Below are 22,778 nucleotides of genomic sequence, written 5' to 3'. Positions count from 1 at the left end.
CTCCGGATGGGGGTCGAACCTGGGTTCTCACTTTCACGGAAAGGCACTCATCGTGCTGGACTTGAGCTCGTCCTCGTTCTTTTCGTCGGACTCCCGGGCTACGGGTGAGGACTTCTGGGGTGGGGAGAAGGTCAGGTCCCAGCGCAGCAGCCGGGGCTCGGCCCTGTCGCCCAGCCGCAGGTTCTCCAGTCTCTGCACCGCGGGCTCCGCGCTAATGGCCGGCCGGACGTTCTCTCTGTGCTGAGACTTGAATCTCAGTCTCTGCGCCCCAGAGCCCCGCGTCCTCGCCCAGGTCCCGGCAGGCAGCCCCCCTACTGTAGCGTCTCTTCTGGGGGTAGGCCTCCTGCCCGTGGGAGTCCACCCTCAGCAGGGGCTTCATTTCCATCTCATAGTTGCTCAGCTTTTCCTCGTCCAGCTCCAGCAGCTTGGCGCCCCCTGAGCTGGGGTTGCTGGCCCGAGGGTGGGAAGTCCAGAAGGCAGGGGGCGACTCCGTCCGCCGCTCCCGGGGCTTGGGGTTCCCGGGCTGCTTGTGGCCCGAGCCCCGGGTGCGGAAGTCCTCCGCGGGCTGGCCACTGCGGAGGGTTCCGCTGCGGACGCCCCTGGAGGCCCCGGCCTTCTCCTCGCCCCAGCTGTGGCGGCCGTAGTCCCCTCCTCTGCCCTCCAGGAGCATCTGGATGTCCCCGCCCCGCTCCTCGTCCACCGACACCTGTCGCGAGAAGTGGGCGACCTTGTTCCTGGAGGCAGGGGCTGGTGGGGGGGTGGCCGAGGGGCTGGCAGGGAAGCTCTGCAGGGGGCTGTCATCGGGGGTCAGGTCCGAGGGGGTGGTGCCCTTGCGGTACAGCTCCGGGCTCTCCTGCTGCAGGGGCGTCCCCATGGAGATCACCTCGATGTCGTCGCTGGAAGCCTGCCGCTTCGGCCGCTGGTACTCGAGCCCTGTACGGAGGAGGAGCGGGCAGCACACAGGCTGGTTACTCAGCCGTGCGGAGGCCTGGTCTCGCCCGAGGACAGCAGCACAGGCTGGGACACAGTGGTTGCCAAAGCCCCTCCATGGCCCCCAAGCCACCGCCCACAGGTGCTTTGAGGATGACCAGGTCCCAACAGGCAGTAGTGGGCAGCAGCTCTGGCCCAGCCCGGGCTGCAGGCAGACCAAGGCTCAGTGTGCAAGGACTGGGGGCCCGCCTACTCTGGGGGTCTCAGGTCCTGCCCCCCATGGGGCCCTCCTGAGGATGAAAGGAAGCATCTCCTGCTAGGTGACCTTCGAGGTCTTGTGGCCTGGGGAGGGGGGCCTGTCCGCCCAGGACACGGACCTCTCGGGTGGCCTAGGCCTCTGGTGGCCTGTTCTTCCTGCCCCACCCCCTGCTTGGGCTCCCCTCCTGGCTTCCATACTGGAGCCTCTGAGCCAGGGCAGGAGAAGGCCGTAGGGGACAGCACCCTCGGTGTGGCCAGGATTCTCAGCAGGGGCCGGGCACCCCGTCTATGCATCCACCATGCTGTTAGCATGCATGGGGGCCTGAGGCGGTGACCAGAACAAGGCAGAGCTGTAGATGCCCATGAACAGTCCCTGGGGTGTTTCAAAGGGCGACGGCCGCCAAGGGGTGTCCCATGTGGTCCTGGATGTGCTGGGGAGACAGATGCTGGGACTTGGGGCAAGCAGTCAGTCTCCTTGCATCTGCACCCATCTGTCACATGGGGTGTAGTCTCCCACACCTCTGCAGCCATGGGACGGGGGCAGGGGTGGTCCCCCTCTTCCTCAGTCCCCAGCACAGAGAGGGAAACAGGCCAGGGGGTGTCTGAGGGACAACACGGAGAACTGCCCTCCCTGGGGTGGGGGGCCCTGGCCCCATCACAGGACTCCCATGACCCTCCCCTGACCTGCCCGACTGTGATCTGGACTTTCTGGGGCTCAGGCCCCTGCGCCTTACACCCTAGGGCCCCAGACAAGCCTGGACAGCGACCCTGCAGGGTCCCGTGAACCCCACGCCCAGAGTGGTGCCCTCATGTTCAGTTCTGCGCCCCGTCAGCGCCACCAGCCTGGAGACTGTGCTCCGCTAAAATTAGTTGCAGAGCGCGTGACATTCCTGGAAGCATCCTTGTGAAAATGCAAAGCAGAACATGTGTGGCTGGATTCCAACACCTTTGTCCCTTATCTTGGGTCCTCCTGCCTCCCAGAAGCGGGCGGCCTCCCTCACTGCCCCAAAGGCCGGGACCCTCCCGGTGAGGCTAGGAGCTCCGGCTCCAGGAGAGCTCAGGTGAGCGCTCAGGATAGACTGCGCATGGCAGATGTCAGCCTAAAACCTCCAGCGGCTTCTATCCCCACAAACCTGGCCTCCAGGGCTTCCTGCTGCAGAGGAAGCGCCAGAGTGAGGCCAGAGGGAAGTGAGTGAAGACAGGGGGCTGTCTGCCCTCTCTCAGCAATGCCCGCCTTCTCCAGCCCTCTCTGCCTCCCTCAGGCCTGGTCCCCAGACAGGACGAGGGTCACAGATCTGCTACCTCAGTGGCTTCTAGCTCCTCCAGCTCCCACCAAAGGACATGGCGGGAGCTCCCCTCAGTTAATGAGCCACTCTGCCCAGTGTGGCCGCCAGCAGGCACGCGTGGCTCTCTACAGTTAAATGCAGATCAGTTCTGATCAAATGCAACTAATGACCAGGGCCTCAGCCAACTAGCCCACATGGCCACTAGTGACCTTTTTGAACAGAGCAGTTATAGAATAGTTGGTTTGTCACAGAAAGTTCTAGCATAACATTGGGGGAAGGGCAGGGAGAGACCACATGCACACGCAGAGCACAGAGACGTTCACCATCATGGAAAGCAGAGGGTGATGCATGGAAACGCGTGCACACAGGGACACAGCCCCGGAGGCAGGGAGAGGTGCTGACACGTGTGAGGGAGGAGTGTGCCAAGGCCCTTGCAGGGACACACATCATCGTGAAGGAGCGTGAACACGAGGGGAGACGGCAGCGGGCAGCACCTGCTGGAACGTGGCCTTGGAGGACACCCTGCCCCACCCGCCTGGCGCCCGACTCACCGTTTTCCCTGTGCTGGAAGGAAGGTGAGAACTCTTTGGCAGTGATCCTGGCGATCCGTGCTTCCTCCTGGGCCTTCTGGGCCGCAGTGAGGGCTGCCTCGGCCTTGGCCCGGGAGTGGGAGGTCCTGGGGGAGAGGCAGGAAGGGCAGTGAGGGCACAGGAGGCAGAGGGGCTGGGCAGCCCATCCCACAGTGGGCTGGGCCAGGACAGGATGCTGGGCGCCCGGCGGTATGTGCCGTCAGACCTGCGGGTCTCTGGTTCCTTCATTCATTCAGCGAACATCCCTGGGCACCAACCAGACCAGCTCAGTTGGGCACAGGGCACACCACCCCTGTGCGGGGCCTGGGTCCCAGATGGGCTCAGGTCCTGCAGCAGGAGTGTCCCTCCTCCCTGGGTCGTCCCACAGCCTGAAGCCGAGACCGGCTGACTCATCTCTGAGTCTCCAGGAGCGAGCAGGTGCTTAACCAATGTTGACCTGACAAATGAGCAGTTTGGGGGGCAGGTGCACCCCGCCACACCCAAGGGGTGAGTGGGCAGCCAGGCTTTTGAGCAGGAACAGGCAGGCTTGATGGTGGACCCGCCAGCACTCAGAAGGTCAAGGGCATAAGGAACAAAACGCTCCTCCAGCCCCAGGCTTGGCTCCAGGCCCAGGGAGGAGCCGAATCGCTAGGAAGGACTCTCCAGACACGTCCAGACGCCCACTATCCTGTACCCAGGCTGCCCATCCCTCATCCCAGCAGGTGGCACTGCCACCCCCGGCTCCCCCTGAGAAGGAGGCCCAGGTGAGCCGAGAGCGGGGGAAGGCGTTCCCGGGAGGCCGCGCTGGGACTGCAGCTGGTCCCCGGCACACTCGCCCGGCGCTCCTTCCACTCCTACCCCCACCCCACCCGCACGGGGCCAGGGGGCGTCCACTTAGCCATCACCTGGCACCTTCTAGCAGCTGCTATCACTAACCCCGTGTGTGGAAGAGGCAGGCTTAGCGAGTGGGCGTGAAGTGCGGTCTCCAGATGCTGGGAGAAAGCAAGTCTGTCTCCCACGGGCTCTGCCCAGAGGCCAGGCCTAGCTCCTCCAGCGCCTCGCTGTGGGTGATGGCGCCTCTCGGAGCACAGGCGTGGCACCTCCAGGTAGGAGCCGAGAGGCTCAGTGGAAGTCACACGTCTGTGCCTCAGTTTCTCCCTTGGTCACACGGAGTCAGTGACACCACTGACCTCGTGAATGTTTGGGGGGTGGGGGGGGGCACATGAAGTCCCCAAGCACAGGCTGGGTGTGGGGGACGTGATCAGAATGGGTTTGCTCTCACGTCAGTAAACATTCTGCACACGTTGCACCAAGTGGCAGACCTGGTGATGCCCACGCCAGGTGGATGGGTGACGGAGGCCAGCCGGTCAGCTGGATGTTGCTGCCCCAAAATGTCTAGCCCAGGGGTCCCAGGACTCTGCTCCCCAGCTGAGGCCCACATGAGGCCCTCCTCCCTCCATAAAACGAGGCTGGACTGGGTGCCCAAGGCAGGACGATGCCACGCGTCCCTACATCTCACTTGCCTGGTGTCCTGGCTCCAGGGGGCACTGCTTCCCGACACCAGGGAAACCGAGGCACAACGACCAGTCCAAGACACGGGGTAGCCTGCCCCTCAGCGGTCGCCTCTCTAGGCTCCTCTGAGCAGCCTGACCCTCCAACACCCCAGTTCCTCAGTCCACAGGCTTACCCCAGAGACCCCTCGCTCCTCGTGAGCGACCAGGCTTTCTTGTTTCAAAATTCCACCAATAACTAGGGACAACTTTGCTATAAGAAACAAATGTATGACATACAGACACACAGTAAATCACAGCACGAACATGTGTGCAGGAAATGAGGCGAGTGCCGAGGCTGCCCGCGCGGCGTCTCCGGGCTCCAGGGTCCCCGTTACAACTCCTCTCCAGGGCTCCCGCTGCCCGCCACCCGCTGCACCGCCTGGCCGCAGGCCCCAAACTGAAGAGAAACCCCTGCAAAATGTAGCATGGAGGAGAGTCTGCTCAGAGTTCTCCCTCCTAGAAGTTGGGAAAAGATGACAGTCACTCAAGACAGCTGCAACCCCATGTCCCTTGGGCGCACAAGCTGCGAAGCACCACCTTCTAGAACAGCGGTTCTCAACCTTTGGGTCGCGACTCCTTTGGGGGTCGAACGACCCTTTCACAGGGGTCGCCTAAGACCATTGGAAAACACATATATAATTACATATTGTTTTTGTGATTAATCACGATGCTTTAATTATGTGCAATTTGTAACAATGAAAATACATCCTGCACATCAGATATTTACATTACGATTCATAACAGTAGCAAAATTACAGTTATGAAGTAGCAACGAAAATAATTTTTTTATGGTTGGGAGTCACCACAACATGAGGAACTGTATTAAAGGGTCGCGGCATTAGGAAGGTTGAGAACCACTGTTCTAGAAGATTCCTTGGGAACCCTGTGGTTGTAATTACAACAGAAGAGGGACAGGAGCCTCGTGGAGACAAAGCCGTTAATAAAGCACCAGTTATTAATACTGAATTTGCATCAATAACAAATCAACTGGATAAATCATTCCTGCAGCCTTTGGCCCCTCCCCACCCACCCGCCTCTGAGGACCACGCCCACCTGAAGTCCGAGAGCTCCAGCTCCGGCTCCCGAAGGCCACAGCCACGAGTTTATGAAAAACGTGGGCTGGGACAGGTACATCGGTATCTCGAGAGCTGTCAGCGTCGCCACGTGAGAAACAGGTGGAAGTCAGACCCAGTGAGGCCGGCGTGAGCCTCCATGGCCACACGCAGGTGGGAGAGTCAGTGACGAGGGGAAGGACCGGGTGGCAGGGTGAGTGGAGCAGAGGCCTGCGGAGCCAGCTCCCACCACTTGTCCCGCATCCGTCCTGGGCTGAGACCCAGCGAGCGGACAGCTACAGCTACAGCAGCACGACACCCCAGCCCGGAGACCTGGAGGCTGACCGAGGCCCGAGTAACCCCTGGAGGGGCTCTGAACTGGGAGCCTTTGGAGGGCCCATGTGTCCCCTGAAATTATACTCAAAATGCTCTACATGCATCCCCCAACCCCCAAAGCAGAGTGTGCACACCTTTCATCAGATTCCGTGAGGCTCTGTGACGCCCCTAAGCTAAGACACTGGCCGTCTGAACACGGCTGGTCCCGATGGGGAAAAGCAGCGCAGCACATGGCTCGATCCCACCAGGGCTCCCGGGAGCCAAGGCGCACCCCAACTCACCCCGAACCAGCCTGCGGGCTCCGAGCTCATGGCTGCTGGAGTGGTGTGTGCTGTGGCTTCTCTCCAGGACATGCCACAGGCAGGGTTTTCTTTGTTTTTAATAATAACTTTTATTAAGATATAACTCACATACTTTACAATCTTCCATTTAAAATTCAGCGGTTTTTAGTGTATTCACAGAGCCCTGCAACCATCACCACAATCAATTTTAGAACATCTTTGCCCCCAAAAGAACCCTGTTCCCTTTGCCAGTAGTAACACCCTTCCCTTTTCCCCCAGCACTTCCCACCAGCCGAGGCAGCTCCAGCTACTTCCTGTCTCAGTCAATTGGCCTATTCTGGACATGCCACACCCAACTAGTTGGGGTTTTTTTTTAAGGTTTTTTTTTTTTTTTATCCTTTTCTTTAAAAAAATGGAGGTATAACCCACATGACATAAAATAAACCATTTAGAAGTGTTCGGTTCATGGCAGCTAGCACACCCACAGTGCTGTGCAGCCACCACCTCTACCTGTGGAACATTCCTGTCACCCCAAAAGGAGACCCGAACCCATGAGCAGTCACTGCCCACTCCGACTACGCCCCCAGCCCTGGGGGTTCTGAGCGACAACACAGTGTTCACTAAGCACCTCCCATCCTCACACGCTTCAACTGCACGTGGCGCTGTGTCGGACACCGGGCACCTCCCCAGGTGGCCGAGAGCCCCTAACCCCAGGGACGGGGGAAATCAGCTGGCAAAGGAGCGTCACAGCTGACCAGACGAGTGTCCCCAAAGCCCTGTGTCTGGCTGGGACCCGAGCAGGTGACGTCCACCCTGAACCACCCGCGCACCTTTGTACACCAAAGGGCACACAATGCGCTCGTGCCCAGAGGATGGAATCCTGAAAAATAAGCATGTTTTAGGGGCTGTGGCCCGAGCAATGGAGACAGTGAGTGGCCGAGCAGACAGGGAGAGGGCGTGGGGCCTCCCAAAACTGGTGGCTTCAAGGATGGGGGGTTAAAAGGCCAAGGACAGTGGACAAGGCTGGGGACCCATCACACCGGTCAGTACAGCATTTATTTATCTTGTACTCCATCGTTTTCTAACAAGGGTAGGCAGACAAACGAACCACTAACAGAGTAACTTAAGGTCACGAGGAAATGAGGGGAATGGACAGAGGCAGGAAGCCAGGGGTGCATGCCTGGGCCCGGCCACCTAGAGGGCTCGAGCTCCCTGGAGGCCAAGGTGAGCAGGGACCAACATGGATGAGGATAAGGGTGCACATCAGCCACAATCAAAGCTGTGCCCAGGAGAGGGACAGGCAGGCCAGATTCTGCACCTGCAGGAAGTCTCTCAGCCTCACAGCTTTCCCTGGTGGCGTCTTGCAAAGACCCTCACTGCAGGCTGCCAGGGCTGTGCAAGGCGAGTTCCGTGAAAACAAATGGAGGAGCCCGGAGGCCCCTGCAGACCGGCATCGCAGGTCTGGAACAGGCCCCAGCACTGTCCCGTGGAGATTCTTCCCTAAGTCGAGCCTGGATGGCTTGGGGCCGGCATCACCCTGAGAAGATGTGAGGCCGACATTGTCTGCTGCCTGCTAACGGCAGACCTCCACGTCCCTAGCAGTCACTGCTGCCGACCATGACAGATGCTGATGAATATGGAGCCCCAAAGGGCTCCGAACCAAGAACGGGCCTGACCACCCAAGAGAGGGACCAGCAGGAAGATGGCCCGATTGCGAGGGAAAGGCAGGAGGGCCAGCTCAGGTAGAATGAGCGCTGCCAGGCCTCAGGGGGAATGGGGAGCTATGGATGATTGTTGAGGAGCAGCAGTGTGTGCCCAAGTCCACAGCCAAGTGCAGCAGGCTGGATCGGACAAGGCTGCTCACAGGATGAAGTTATAGGAAAACACGAATGTGAGATTTTGTGTTTTTAAGGGAGCACGTTTGATGGTTCCTCACTTAGAAAGGAATAACGTGAATTTGCTTTTTATATAAGCGCCCACCTCACAGAACTCAGCTGAAATCCCCCGAAAGTCAGGCTAACGGGGCATCGTTCCAAAGCATTTCTGCACACACGCGTCCCAGCAGCGTGCGTGCAAACGCACATGTGCCGTCCTCCGGTCCTGCCTGCATGGGCATGCGGCTCAGTGACGGCAGCCTTTCCTGGGAGGGGCGTGTCCAGAGGTCGAGCGAAGGTCATGCTTTCACCACACATGCTTCTGTTTTGTCCTGAAGCCCTGGAAATAAAACCACCCCTTCCCGCCTGGCTGACTCTCAGAGGCAGATCTGCTCCTGGGAGGGCCCCTTGCACATGGCATCTTCGGGGCACCCCCACTCCGCTGCATGGCCTGGCCTTGAGCCTGAGACTCTGCTGCCCGCCTCAAAGCGAGCATGGGGAGTGTGCAAGTCGTTCCACCCCTCAGGTCACAGCGCCCATCGACCCACCGTGATGGGTGCCTGTCATGAATGCCCCGCCGTGCACTCCTGGGCAGGAGGGCATGTTGCTGCCCCGCTGCTCGGAGCCCCCAGCACGCACAGCACAAGCGAGCGAGTGGGAAACTCCCCTGAAGGGGCCACTATTGGTTTCCACAGCTTCACTCAGTAAATATACCACAAACGTTAATTCACCAACATCATACGTGTATTTACATATATACGTTCACACATACATAAAAAGAAAATGCTGTGCCAACCTTAAAATAAAATTCCATCAAGACGAGTGCTTTTAATAGAGCAAACCTCCCAGTGCATCGCGAAGGTGAACTTTAAATGAGACTTTCAGGATCCCGCCAGCAGCCAAGCTCCTGATGGGTAAGGGCTCAGGGGGCAAGTCCCCACTGGCTGACACCTCCGGGGGGGCGTGGGAGGGGTTGGAAGGCCAATGAGCTCGGGGGCCTCCTCACTTGCTGGCCACTCCACAGGCTGCATCTCAATCATGTTCTTCCTCCCACCCCCAATGTTAATCAGGCCTGCACCCCCTTTCCCGCTCCCCCAACCAGCTGGGAGCCCAGGCCATGAAACCTAGCCGGGGTCCCTGTGCTGCTGACCAGTGGGCGGGGCGGGGTCGGCTCCTCCAATGTGGGAGCCGGCCCCCACGGGATGGATATGCAGCCTCAGGGGCGACATATAAGCCGAAGTCACAGATGCACAAGACGTAGAAATAGGCGGGGCATGGGGTGACCTTCCCATGTCCCCCCAGGCCCACCCTTAGCACCTATACCGAACCGAATGGTGTCCCCCCAAACTTTTTCCTCTGGAAGCTGGGAATGTGACTTTAATTTGGAAATTGGGTCTCATGAGGTGTGACAAAACCCTGCTGGCCTGGCTACCCCCCAGTGTCTGACCGGTGAGTCAGGGCGAACCCGGGAATTGGCATCTCTCAAACTCCCAAGTGACGCTGCTGGCAGTCCAGGGAGGTGAGTCTGAGAACTGCTGCACAAACGTGGGAGGCTCACTGTTCTGCTGTCCTGGACGGCCCTGCCTTCCAGCCCAGACACCACACCCGCCCCACACCCGGGTTGAGGGCACGCCTGCCCGCAGCACCGGCCCCCTCCGTCTGCAGGAGTGGGGATGCGATCTGCTGGTGGGTTTCCAGCCCCACCACCCCTCCCCCGAGCTCAGAACTGGATTTTCTTTATGTGCGCTGCCCAACAAGAGCCAACTGCTCGAGGGCAGGTCTGCCTGACATGCAGGCCCGCAAAGCTCTATGGTGGGTCCCACAGGGCGAAGCCCCTGGGCACCCGGCTGTCAGCAGTGCTGGTGACCAAGGGACTAAACTGGGCCTGGGGGTTTTTCCAGGAGACCCCCTTCCCACCCACGCATGCCTGTATTCAGCACTTGCTGAGCACCTACTGTGTGCTTGCTGTTGCCTCAGCCCTGGAAAGAGGCATAGCAGAAAAGGAAGCACAGTAGGAACGATGGGGTGCCACACAGGGGCCTTGGGATGCTGGGAGGCTTGTGCTGGGCCCCATCACCTTCACTGGCCCTCAAACCCATTGTATCCCAGCAGATGCCCTGTCCTGGGTCAGAGGTCTCCCACACATTGCAACAGGACACCTGGCACTGTTTTCCAAAGCACTCATGTTCCCATCCACGACCACGTAACACAGGCACAGGGAGTATCACTCCTCTCTGACCAATGAGGAAACAGGCACGGAGCTCTGGGCTCCTTTCTGACCAATGAGGAAACAGGCACAGAGATCTAGGCTCCTCTCTGACCAATGAGGAACAGGCACGGAGCTCTGGGCTCCTCTCTGACCAATGAGGAACAGACACGGAGCTCTGGGCTCCTCTCTGACCAATTGGGAACAGGCACGGAGCTCTGGGCTCCTCTCTGACCAATGAGGAACAGGCACAGAGCTCTGGGCTTCCATATTCCATTGGTGGTCTGGCCTAGTCAATGATCCAAATTCTCTTCCAGCTCAGAATCGTGCCCAGAGTCTAGGATAAAGGGCCGGATCCTGAGGTTGTTGTCCTCCCAGCCATCTGCTTCGGGAAGGACCATGTACTGGGGTGAACAGTGTCTCCCCCCAAGTTCACCAGAGCCCGTGAACACGGCCTGATCTGGAAATAGTACATATGCAGTTAGTTCAGATAAGGTCATGCTTATTGAATGAGGCTGGGCCCTAAATCCAATGACAGGGAGAAGGCCATGCGAGGACAGAGACTAGGCCTGGAGGCCCCAGGAGCTGGAAGAGGCAAGAAGGCCTCCTCCCCCTCCCCTCAAGGATCCTCCAAGGAGCTACAGGCAGAAACCCACCTGGGCCCACAGGGGACGCTCCCTGTGCAGGGAGCAGCGCCGGCTTTGCACACCTCCCGAGTGCCAGGTAGGGCTGTGGTTGGCAGCGGGGCGGAGACAGACACGTTTCTCGGGCCATACGAGTGGTCATCTTTCAGAAGTGGAGATGTGCTTTGGGTACATTTAGAGGAAAAGGCACCAAACAGAAGCCTGGTGTTAGGAGGTCCCGCCTCCCTGACAGCCCCATAAAGCCCATGGCTGGTGGGAATTCAGGCCTCGGTGCTGATGCGGACTGTGCCTCGAAGAGGCCCCCAGGGAGGTGGAACAAGGGAGACGGTCTCTGGACAACCAGGGGGACTGCCCAGGGCCACTCCTTCCCCTCCCCCTCCCCCTCCCACAGAGGCCTGTGACAGGCTCCACGTGCTCGGCTGTCCCCACAGCCTGTGGAGACACAATACCAGCCCTGCCCTCCAGGGCTTACAAGTCTTCCTTCCAGCAGCCTTGGGGGCGAACGCTGTGAGTCTCAGAGGTGACCCAGAACAGGTCACAGTGGAGGTGTCCTCTGGACCGCGTAACTGCCACCTCCCCCTGAGTTTCTGTAACAGCTCTATTGAGGTCTGCTCACATAACACGCAATTTACCCACTTACAATTCCGTGGTTTTAGCACATTCAGATGTGCCACCAGCACCATCTAATTCCAGAGCATTTCCGTCTCCCCCACAGGAAACCCTGCGCCCGCTGGCTGTCATTCCCCCCCTCCCCCAACCCTGGCACCACCAATGCATTTCCTGTCTCTGAGGATTTCCCGCCTGGACATTTCATGTAACGGAATTAGGCAGCACGGGGCCTTTGCGTCTGGTTCCTCTGAGTGTCACGTTTCTGAGGTTCAGCCACGTGGCAGCGTGGCCGTGCTTTTCAGGGCTGAGTCATATTCCACAGCGCGGTTATTCCTCTGCGATGAGCCCATGTGGCTTATCCAGTCACCCACGGTGGGCACTGGCTGCTCCCACATTCTGGCGATTGTGCTGCTGTGAACACGGTGTGCGTGGCTCTATGTGAACGTGCCTTTGCTCCCTCTCAACTCCTTCCTTCCTCCCTTCCTTCCTTCCTTCCTTCCTTCCTTCCTTCCTTCCTTCCTTCCTTCCTTCCTTCCCTTCTTTCCATTCCTTCCCTTTTCTGGCTCCTTCTCCCTTCCTTCCTTCCTTCTCTCCTTTTCCTCTCTTCCTCCTGCCGCCCCATCCTTCCTCCTCCCCACCCCCCACCCCTGGCCTCAAGCGCCACACAACTCTGACACCCAAAGTTGGCCCAGCTGTCTCCAACTTTGGGTGTCAGGGCATCAGCGTGCTGCAGCCAGACCCTCTGTTCTGCGTTAAACTGACTCTGAGCTTCTACACTCTGATCTGCATGCCCGACTCCTGGCTGGGGCTGGCGGGTTAGGATTTCTTCTGTCGAGCTGGTTTCCTCATTATTACCAGGGGGCAAAGCAGCTGGTTGGCAAAGTACCCACAGGAGACAAACATATGCAGCCAGGTAAGGCCCTTTCAGATTCAGACAAGACTGGGTGTGGGGGAGGGCGGGCGGGACCAGCCTCCTGTGGGATCCAGGACTGAGCCCCCATCCTCTGCCAAGTCCAAATTCCAGGCGTGGGTAGGGCCATGCTCCCTCTGGAGGCTCTGTGGGAGGGTCCTTCCTGCCTCTGCCAGCACCTGGGGCTCCGGGTGTCCCTGGGCTGTGGTCACATCACTCCAAGACTGTCTTCCCACGGACTCTCCCTGTGTGTCTGCGGCTGCTCTTCTGTCTCTGACAAGGACACCAGTCATCGATTTAGGGCGTCCCTCACCCAGGGTGGCTGCACTTCCAGGCCCTTCACTCAACTCCATCTGCACAGACCCTTTTTCCAAGGAAGGGTCCTGGTGGACGTGTGTGTCGGGGGCCACAGTTCAGCTCGGGGATGCCGGGCTCGCTGCTGCCTGGCTGGGGTCGCTGGACAAGGAGGCAGGGCCGGTGCCTGCCCCACACAGAATACCTTTCCCTCTGTGGGTGTGCAAGGCCGTCTCCCGCCGGCAGGAGGGCAGTGTCAGACCCGTGTGCCCCTCCCCGCCTCCCCCACCGCCACCCCACGGGCCAGCGAAGGACAGGTGTTTTTTAGGGGAGAACAGACAACTGTGGTTTCCCTGAACAAAAGCTGATATCTCAGAGCCAGAATCTAGGGAAACACGAGTGCGGGAATTATAATTTCACATCAGCGCAACATCCTTCCTCTGGCGGCCGCGTGCCGGGCCATTCACCCTTCGTCTCTGCATCACTAAATACGCGCTAAGGAGCTGCCTCCAGCCAAGGAATAACGTGTCTCAGTAAAGGATCGTGGAGATGCGATGAGGCCTGTTATGTCAGTAAATGAGCACAGTGCTGGTTCACAGAAAGTCCCACCCACTCGGCTTCCCATTGACGGGCTAAGAACCAGGGGGTTCAGTCAGCTGCAGCCTGGGCAGGAACAGCAGAGCCAACACTTCTGGTGCCCCAGCCGCACACCGGGCTCCCGCACCGTCTTATCTGATCTCTTGCCCATAGAGGGCCATCCAGGTCCAATCACCCTCCATGTGCTCAGGCCCCTCGCACTCGCTCCACTCATCCCAAAGCCATGAGGTCGGCGAGGCCCTCTCTTGCAGGTGAGAAAACTTGGGGCCTGGGAGGTTGGGGGACCTGTCTGGGGTCCCAGGAAGTGGTGGCAGAGTCCAGGACGCATTGGGCAGGTCGGGGACAGCACAGATGCCAGCATTTTAAGGAAGGATGTGCCATCGTTGAACAGGAACAGCAGTCCCGGTGCCTCCCTGTGGCTCCCGCCAGGTTCCCTGGTTCAGGATCCCGCCTCATCCCACCCCTACCGTTCTGTCTCTCCCGTCCACACCTTCTCAGCCATGGAGGAGAAATGGGCAGGAAATGGGCGGGCTGTGCAATCGAGGCTTTGCCCTAGGAGAGGTGCTGACAGCTGGAGTGACCCAGCCGAGGGGGCGAGGCTGATGACACAGGACAGGAGCACTGATGAGGATCAAATCTCCACACATTTCACAGATGAGAAAACCAAGGCCCAGGGAGGGGAGGGGACCCTCCAGCATCGCACCCAGGGGAAGCGGGGTCGGGTCTCAGACCAGGGGCTCTGGGCCCGCACGGGGCAGGGGGTTCTGCCAGCCAGCAGGAGGCAGGGGTACTTTTCTTCCTGTTTTCAAAATGTGTTGTTTCCCGCCCCCCTCACCCCTGGAAGATCTTCACACATTACAGAGGGTACATGCACACGTCATGGGGGAGCCGTGTCCGAACTAGACAGGAAGTTCTACCCCCTGGGACCCGTGAATGTGACCTTGTTTGGAAGTAGGGTCTTTGCAGATGTAATAAAGCTAAATGTGATCTTTAGGGTGGGTCCCTAATCCACGTATGAAAAGAGGGACTGGGACACGGACGCACACAGAGGGAAGGACAGGGGAGAAGCCACCATCCACCAGTCAAGACGGGAGGCCTCAGACAGAGCCAGGCAGGCGGCACCGGGATCTCGGGCCTGCAGCGTCCAGCCCGGGAGAGAGAAATCTGCTGCTTCAGCCGTCAGAGCAGACTAAGGCAGAATCTGTTCTATTTCTGCAGCCTCCTCTCACTTGTGGCCTCTCTTTTTCACTGGCCATTGCTCATCCTGAAGTCACACTCTGGCCTTTAGTTCGACCCAATCCCACTAGCCTGGTGGCTCAGGGGAGCTCCCATAAACCAAATCCCAAGGCAAAGAAAGCAAACCTCTGGCCCTGCTTTCAAAGCAAGCCCAGCTTCCGGACCACTATAGCGAGGACAGAGACAGCGCAGCTGAGAGCAAGTTGTTCCTCCTTGGTTGTAGTTGCCAAGGCAACCCTACCTCCAAGTGTGCAGCAGGCCTCCCACCTCTCTGAGCCAGTGCCCAGAACATGACCCAGCCCTGGAGGCCAGGCCCACTGGTCAGTCCCCGAGGACTGCAGCCCATCTCTTCTGGATTTGGGATCCTCAGGCCCTGCAGCCCAGTGTCAGCCAGCAGAAGGCTCAGTCCATACACAGAATTAGTGTTATTCCTATTTTACAGGTGAGGAAACTGAGGCCAGAGAAGCTGGAAGCCGGCTTCCGAACCCGATCTCCCTGACCTGCATGTCTGCCTGTGAAGTGCTATGAGGTGTCCTGGAGCCCTCATCTCCTCAGGGGTCCAAAACCTCACTGCCTGGGCCCCTAAGTGAGGAAGCCGGTGCCTCGTCCTTCCCCCTCGGCCTCCCTGCCCGCCCCCCAGCCAGCCCTGTCCCCTTGCTGCATGGTGAAATGTATTTTGGTAAACAGACTGCCAGTCCCACTGAGCTTGGACCCAATGCTTCTTCTGGATGAGGGGCTGCACCTTTCGCCAGCCCGGTGACTTCCTCCCCAGGAGTCCATGCTCTAGCCAATTATCTATAAGCAGGTGGACCCTTTCCAGGCTCGGCTGAGAGAGGAAGGGGTCATGGCTGGTGCAGGGGAGGAGGAGATGCTGGCAGGTACCAGCGGCCTTAACGATGATGGTACACACTTGAGTATGTTCAGCTACGAGCAGCCACAGCCTTGCTCCTCATGGGGAGCCAGCGCCTGCAGGATCAGCTGGGAGATGGTCAGAAATGCAGGTTCTCAGACCTTTGCTTGGCAAGGTCTCAGAAGCACCAGCTGATGGCACAGGAGAGGGTGAACTCCCACTCCCTCTATCTCATATTCTGCCTGGAGTGCTCCCCCGACCGCTCAGTGGGTTCCAGAATCACACACTAGAGCAGTGGTTCTCAACCTTCCTAATGCTGCGACCCTTTAATACAGTTCCTCATATTGTGGTGACCCCCAACCATAAAAATATTTTCGTTGCTACTTCATAACTGTAATTTTGCTACTGTTATGAATTGTAATGTAAATATCTGATATGCAGGATGTATTTTCATTGTTTGCGACCCACAGGTTGAGAACCGCTGCACTAGAGGGAGGATACCCTGAGAGTCCCTGGGAACCTGCTGGGGCACAAACAGGTCAAGGAACTTGCCCCGGAGAAACCCAGCCCAGGAAAGGCTGAGCTGAGACAGGACACTGCCTCCAAGTCCACAGTTTTGCCCATCGTGATTTGGGGGCTGCTGGGAAGGTGGGAATCCTCCTGGGAGGCCCAGCCTCTTTACCTGTGGAGACACCTGGGCTGGTCACCAGTCCCCACAGGCCTTAATTTTTCCATCTGCAAAATGGAGCCATCCACACCCCTACCACATGCCCAGCACATAGCAAATGCTGGAAGATTTGGTAGCTGTGTTCTTTCAACCCTCGGTGGTAGCTGTGTTCTTTCAACCCTCGGTGGCAGTCCCTGCCCATCAGTGGGAAAGGGGGCTGTAGGTGCCTGAGCCAGCCCTGCTCCTTCCCTAGGATGGGGGGTGCTACCCCCCCCCCCTCCAGGGCCCTTCCCAGCTGCCCCCATGTGACTTAGGATTTCCCCCAGGCATCCTCCAGTGCTCCTGCCCTGCCATGATCTGAGATGGAGCAGACCCCTGGCAGGACCAATGGAGCTCTGAGCACAGGCTTGCAACCACAGCCCCAGTGTAGACCGTCCCCCAACCTCCATGGGTCTGCTGCCACAAGGTTGGCCCGCCCAAGGCTCTGGAGTACTGGCAGGGAGGGAGTGTTAGAAGGAGCTGCTGTGTTCAGAGCAGGCAGAGGGGCCCTGGAGTCCAGACTTTGGCCATCCTGGGGTAGAGTCCTAGGGCCCTTTCCCCCCATTGGCAAATGGAGAATCCCTTCTTGGCACAGCCCTGAACCCAATGGACCAGAATGCCTTGGGGGATTAAAAATGGCAGCAGAGTAAGTGGATGCTGCACGGACATGCTCCCAAGACCAAACTGGAATTACAACTAAAATATAGAAAATCTTCCTGAATAATCAACAGAAGACTCGCCGGAGAGAACCCTGATAATTGAGGACAGAAAGTGGAGACCACATAGAGACTGATAGGAGGGGCGGAGGCTCAAAAGGGCTGGCCAGGCTCCTACAGACTGCAATTGAAGTTCTGGAGAAATATCTCAGCTGTGGGGGGTTGCCATTGAGAACTCTGGCGTCTAATCCCCAAGCTGGGCCCCTCAGCAGAGAGCACCAGAACTGAGAAGGATACCCACAGAACACCTGGCTGTGAGAAGTAGCAGGGTTGCTGCCCACCACGGAGAGATGGCTGGAAATGCAGGCACCCTCATAAAGGGCCAATGCACAAAATTTCCTATGCAGCCACTCACCTTGTGCTCTGGCAGAGGGAGGGCAGAGTGGACTGGAGCTGTGTGAGCATAAGCCAGGGTTGGGGGCTCTGGGTTTAGAGCTCAAAAGGCAGACACCCCAGTTTCCTGTGCTGAGTCATTTCCTCATGCTGCAGAGGTCATCTTTCTTAGGCAGACAATTGCTATCTATGTGGTTTTACCTGGGGAGCAGATAGTTGGCCCACCCTATTGGAAAACACCTTGCCCCACGGTGTGGAGTTTCTGAGGCCCATTAAGAAACTGAGAATAACAATTAGCCTCCAGGCAGAAGAAACTGCCCCACCCAGTTGGGGGGAAAACTCTCACCACACCTGTGGATGATTAACTGAGGGTTTTTCAAGACTAAATCCAATCAGCCTACAAGCAGAGATGATCTCTGTAGGCTTCAAGTCTTTGCCTAATCTAATTAGTCATAAACAGCATTTGACACTGTCCTGCACTAGAGACTGAGAGGCATAGCAGAACTGCCTAATACATAGTCACAAACCCAAACAGGCACCCAAAATGAGGAGACAAAGAAACAACCCCCAAATGAAAGAACAAGATAATTATCCAGAAGAAGAAATAAACGAAGCAGAGATAAGAAATTTATCTGAAACAGAGTTCAGAGTAATGATGGTAAAGATGCTCAACAGCATAAGAAAAGATATAGCAACTATGAAAACAAATCAAGAATAACATAGCACAAATAAAGAACACATCAGAAGGAATACACAGCAGATTAGGGAAAACTGAGGATCAAATCAGTGAATTAGAAGACAGGGTAGAAAAAGTCACTCAATCAGAGAACCAAAAGAAAAAAAAATTAAGCTAAAAAACAGAAGGACAGCTTAAGGGAGCTGTGGGACAACATGAAACATAACAATATTCACATAGTAGGTGTGCCAGAAGAGGCAGAAAGGGAGGAAGAGATAGAGAACGTGTTTGAAGAAATAATGGCAGAAAATTTCCCTAACCTGGTGGAGAAAAAAGTCACACAAATTCAGAAGGCACAGAGAACCCCAACAAAAAGAACCCAAACAGGCCCATGCTCAGACACATCATAATTAAAATTAAAGACAAAGAGAGAATCTTAAAGGCAGCAAGAGAAAAGCAAATTGTTACCTACAAAGGAGCTCCCATAAGGCTGTCATATGATTTGTCAGCAGAAACTCTATAGGCCAGAAGGGAATGGCATGAAGTACTCAAGCTAATAATGGAAAGCAAGGATCTGAAACCAAGATTACTATATCCAGCAAGGCTATCATTCAAAATAGATGGTGAAATAAAGAACTTCCCAGACAAAAAAAAGGCTAAAGGAGTTCATCACCACCAAGCCAGCATTACAAGAAGTGCTAAAGGGACTGCTGTAATGAGAAGAAGAAAGAGAGAGAGAAACCTAGGAATACAGAATTAAAATTTCAATAGATAAGTACCTATCAATAATAACATGAAATGTAGATGGATTAAATCTCCAATCAAAAGGCATAGGGTAGATGAATGGATACGAAAACATGACCAAACTATATGCTGTCTATAGGAGACCCACCTGAAAACAAGACTCACACAGGATGAGAGGGATAGAAAAAATTTTTTCCATGCAAATGCAAAAGGGAAAAAAGCTGGGGTAGCAATACTCATATCTGACAAAATAGACTTCAAAATGAAGGACATCACAAGAGACAACAAAGGTCACTACATAATACTAAAGGAATTGATTCAACAAGAGGATATAACCCTGGCAAACATATATGCACCAAATATAGAAGCATCTAAATATATAAAAAGACAAACTTCTAGAGGATTTTAAGGAAGAGATTGACAATAATTAAGTCATAGTAGGGGACTTTAACACTCCACTAACTTCACTGGATAGATCTTCCAGACAAAAAATTAACAAGGAAACAGTGACTCTAAAGCACATGGATTGGATCAGATGGATTTAATTGATATTTATAGAGCATTTCACCCCAAAGATGAAGAATATACACTCTTCTCAAGTGCACATGGGTCATGCACAAAGATAGACCACATGTTAGGACACAAAACAAGTCTCTACAAGTTCAAGAAGACTGAAATCATATCACACATCTTCTCAGATCACAGTGGAATGAAATTAAAAATCAACTATAGTAAAAACTCCCCAAAACATTCAAACACATGGAGGCTAAATAGCATGTTATTAAACAATGAATGGGTTACCAATGAGATCAAGAAAGAAATAAAAAACTTCCTGGAAACAAATGAAAATGAACACACAACAACCACCCCAAATCTCTGGGACACAGCAAAAGCAGTCCTGAGAGGGAACTTCATAGCACTACAGGCCTACCTCAAAAAACAAGAAAAATCAGCAATAAACTATTTAACCCTGCAATTTAAAGAACTAGAAAGAGAACAACAAGAAAAGCCTCAAGGAAGTAGAAGGAAGGAAATAATAAAGTTTAGAACAGAGATAAATGACATAGAGGCTAAAAAAAATTTACAAAAAAATCAATGAAACCAAGAGCTGTTTTTTTGAAAGGATAAACAAGATTGATAATCGTTAGCCAGGCTCATCAAGAAACAAAGAGAGCCTTAGCCAGTTTGGCTCAATGGATAGAACGTCAGCCTATGGACTAAAGGGTCCCAAGTTAGATTCCGGTCAAAGGCACGTACCTTGGTTGTAGGCTCCTCCTGACCTGGGCCCTAGTTAGAGCGCATGCAGGAGGCAACCAAGTGATGTGTTTCTCTCACATCAATGTTCTCTCTACAAATCGATGGAAAAATATCCTCAGGTGAGGATTAATTTAAAAAAAAAGAAGAAAGAAACAAAGAGAGGACTCAAATAAATAAAATTAGAAATGAAAGCAGAGAAGTTAACTACTGACATCACAGAAATACAAAGGATTATAAGAAAATACTATGAACAACTATATGCCAATGAGCTGGACAATGTGGATGAAATGGACAAATTCCTACAATGTACAGTCTCCCAAAACGGAATCAGGAAGAATCAGAAAGCCTGAATAGGCCAATAACAACTGAGGAAACAGAAGCAGTAATAAAAAAAACTCCCAGCAAACAAAAGCCCAGATCCGGACAGCTTCATAGGGGAGTTTTACCGAACACTCAAAGAAGAACTAACACCTATACTCCTCAAACTATTCCAAAAAATCCAAGAGGAAGGAACACTTCCAAGCTCTTTTTATGAGGCCAGCATTATCCTAATTCGTGAGAGTGTCCAGCTAAAGACACTACAAAAAAAGAGAATTATAGGCCAATATCCCTGATGAACATAGATGCTAAAATCCTCAACAAAATATTAGTAAATCAGATCCAGCAATATATTAAAAATATCATGCCCCATGACCAAGTGGGACTTATTCCAGAGATGCAAGGCTGGTGCAATATTCACAAATTAATAAATGGATACATCACTAAACAAATTGAAAGACAAAAATCACATGATCATATCAATAGACACAGAAAAAACATTCAACAAAATCCAACACCCATTTTTTATAAAAATTCTCATCAAATTGGTGGGAATTGAGGGAGCATATCTCAACATGATAAAGGCCATATATGATAACCAACAGCGAACACAATATTCAATGAGCAAAAACTAAAACCATTTCCCCTAAGAACAGGAACAAGATCTGGATATCCGCTTTCACCACTCTTATTCAACATAGTACTGGAAGTCCTAGCCACAATGATCAGACAAGAAGGAGAAATAAAAGGCATCCAAATTGGGAAGGAGGAAGTAAAACTCTCATTATTCGCAGATGACATGATATTGTACATAGAAAACCCTAAAGACGCCACCAAAAAACTACTAGATTTAATAAATGAATTTGGCAATGTAGCAGAATACAAAATCAACACCCAAAAATCAATGGCTTTTTTATACATCAATAATGAATTCTCAGAAAGAGAAACTAAATAAACAATCCCATTTACCATTGCAACAAAAAAATTAAGACACTTAGGAATAAATTTGTACTCAGAAAACTACAGGATGCTGAAAAAAGAGAGATAGAAGAAGATATAAACAAGTGAAAGAATATACCATTTCCTGAATTGGTAGAATCAACATCATTAAAATGTCCATACTACCCTAGGGCAATCTACAGATTCAATGCAATCCCTGTTAAAATACCTACAGCATATTTCACAGAAATAGAACAAATACTCCAAAAATTTATATGGAACCAAAAAGACCCCAAATAGCTACAGCAATCTTGAGCAAGAAGAACCAAAGTTGGAGGAATCACAATACCAGATTTCATGTTATACTACAAAGCCACCATAATCAAAACAGCCTGGTACTGGCACAAGAACAGGCATACAGATCAATGGAACTGAACTGAGAACCCAGAAATCAACCCAAGTCATTATGCTCAATTAATATTTGACAAAGGAGGCAAGAGCATACAAAGGAGACAAGACAGTCTCTTCAATAAGTGGTGCTGGGAAAATTGAAATAGACCACCAACTTACACCATACACAAGAATAAACTCAAAATGGATAAAATATAAGTCGGAAAACCATAAAAATCCTAGGAGAAACCACAGGCAGCAAAATCTCAGACATCTCTCCTAGCAATATGTTTATGGACACATCTCCTAGGGCAAAAGACACTAAGGAGAAAATAAGCAAATGGGAAAACATCAAAATAAAAAGCTTCTGCACAGCAAAAGAAACCATCAACAAAATGAAAAGTGAGCCCACTGTATGGGAGAACATATTTGGCAATGATACATCTGATAAAGGGTTAATATCCAAAATATATAAGGAACTCATACAACTGAACAAAAGGAAGACAAACAATCCAATTAAAAAATGGGCAAAGGACCTAAATAGACACTTCTCCAAAGTGGACATTGAGAGATACAAATTAAATCGAGAATGAGGTATCAGCTCACACCTGTCAGAATGGCTACCATCAACAAATCAATAAACTTGACAAGTGCTGGCAAGGATTGGAGAAAAGGGAACCCTAGTACACTGCTGGTGGGAATGCAGACTGGTGCATCCATTATGTAAAACTATATGGAGTTTCCTCAAAAAATTAAATATGGAACCGCCATTTGACCCAGTGATCCCACTTTTAGGAAAATATCCTTAAAAACCCAAAACATTAATCAGAAAGAATATATGCACCCCTGTGTTCACAGCAGTATAATTTACAATAGCTAAGATCTGGAAACAGCCCAAGTGCCCATCAGCAGATGAGTGGATAAAAAAGCTGTGGTACATTTACACCATGGAATACTATGCAGCAGTAAAAAATAAGGATCTCTTACCCTTTGAGACAGCATGGAGGGACCTGGAGAGTATCATGCTAAGTGAAATAAGTCAGTCAGAGAAAAACAAGTATCACATGATCTCACTCATATGATACTTTAATTAACAAAATAAACTGATGAACTGAGTGGATCCAGATTCATGGAAGCATGGAACAAAGTGTGGAATCTCAGGGGTGGCCTGGTAGGAGGTAATCAACCAAAGACCTTGTATGCATATAAGCATA

At 53.5% G+C, this 22,778-nt stretch overlaps 1 protein-coding gene across 1 annotated transcript in view; it reads right to left on the bottom strand.

Annotated features, from left to right (window-relative positions):
* JPH3 (junctophilin 3) overlaps positions 1 to 22,778 on the bottom strand; it is a 115,295-nt gene that overhangs the window by 3,371 nt on the left and 89,146 nt on the right. Inside the window, 3 exon segments of the mRNA XM_023761103.1 lie at positions 46 to 279; positions 281 to 933; positions 3,026 to 3,150. Of these exon segments, the coding sequence (XP_023616871.1) occupies positions 46 to 279; positions 281 to 933; positions 3,026 to 3,150 (1,012 nt within the window).

This window comes from Myotis lucifugus, unplaced genomic scaffold (assembly GCF_000147115.1).
Source record: "Myotis lucifugus unplaced genomic scaffold, Myoluc2.0 scaffold_198, whole genome shotgun sequence".
NCBI classification, from domain to species: Eukaryota; Metazoa; Chordata; class Mammalia; order Chiroptera; family Vespertilionidae; genus Myotis; species Myotis lucifugus.
The sequence above is the reverse complement of the archived record's forward strand: the minus strand, read 5'-3'. Positions and strand labels throughout refer to the sequence as shown.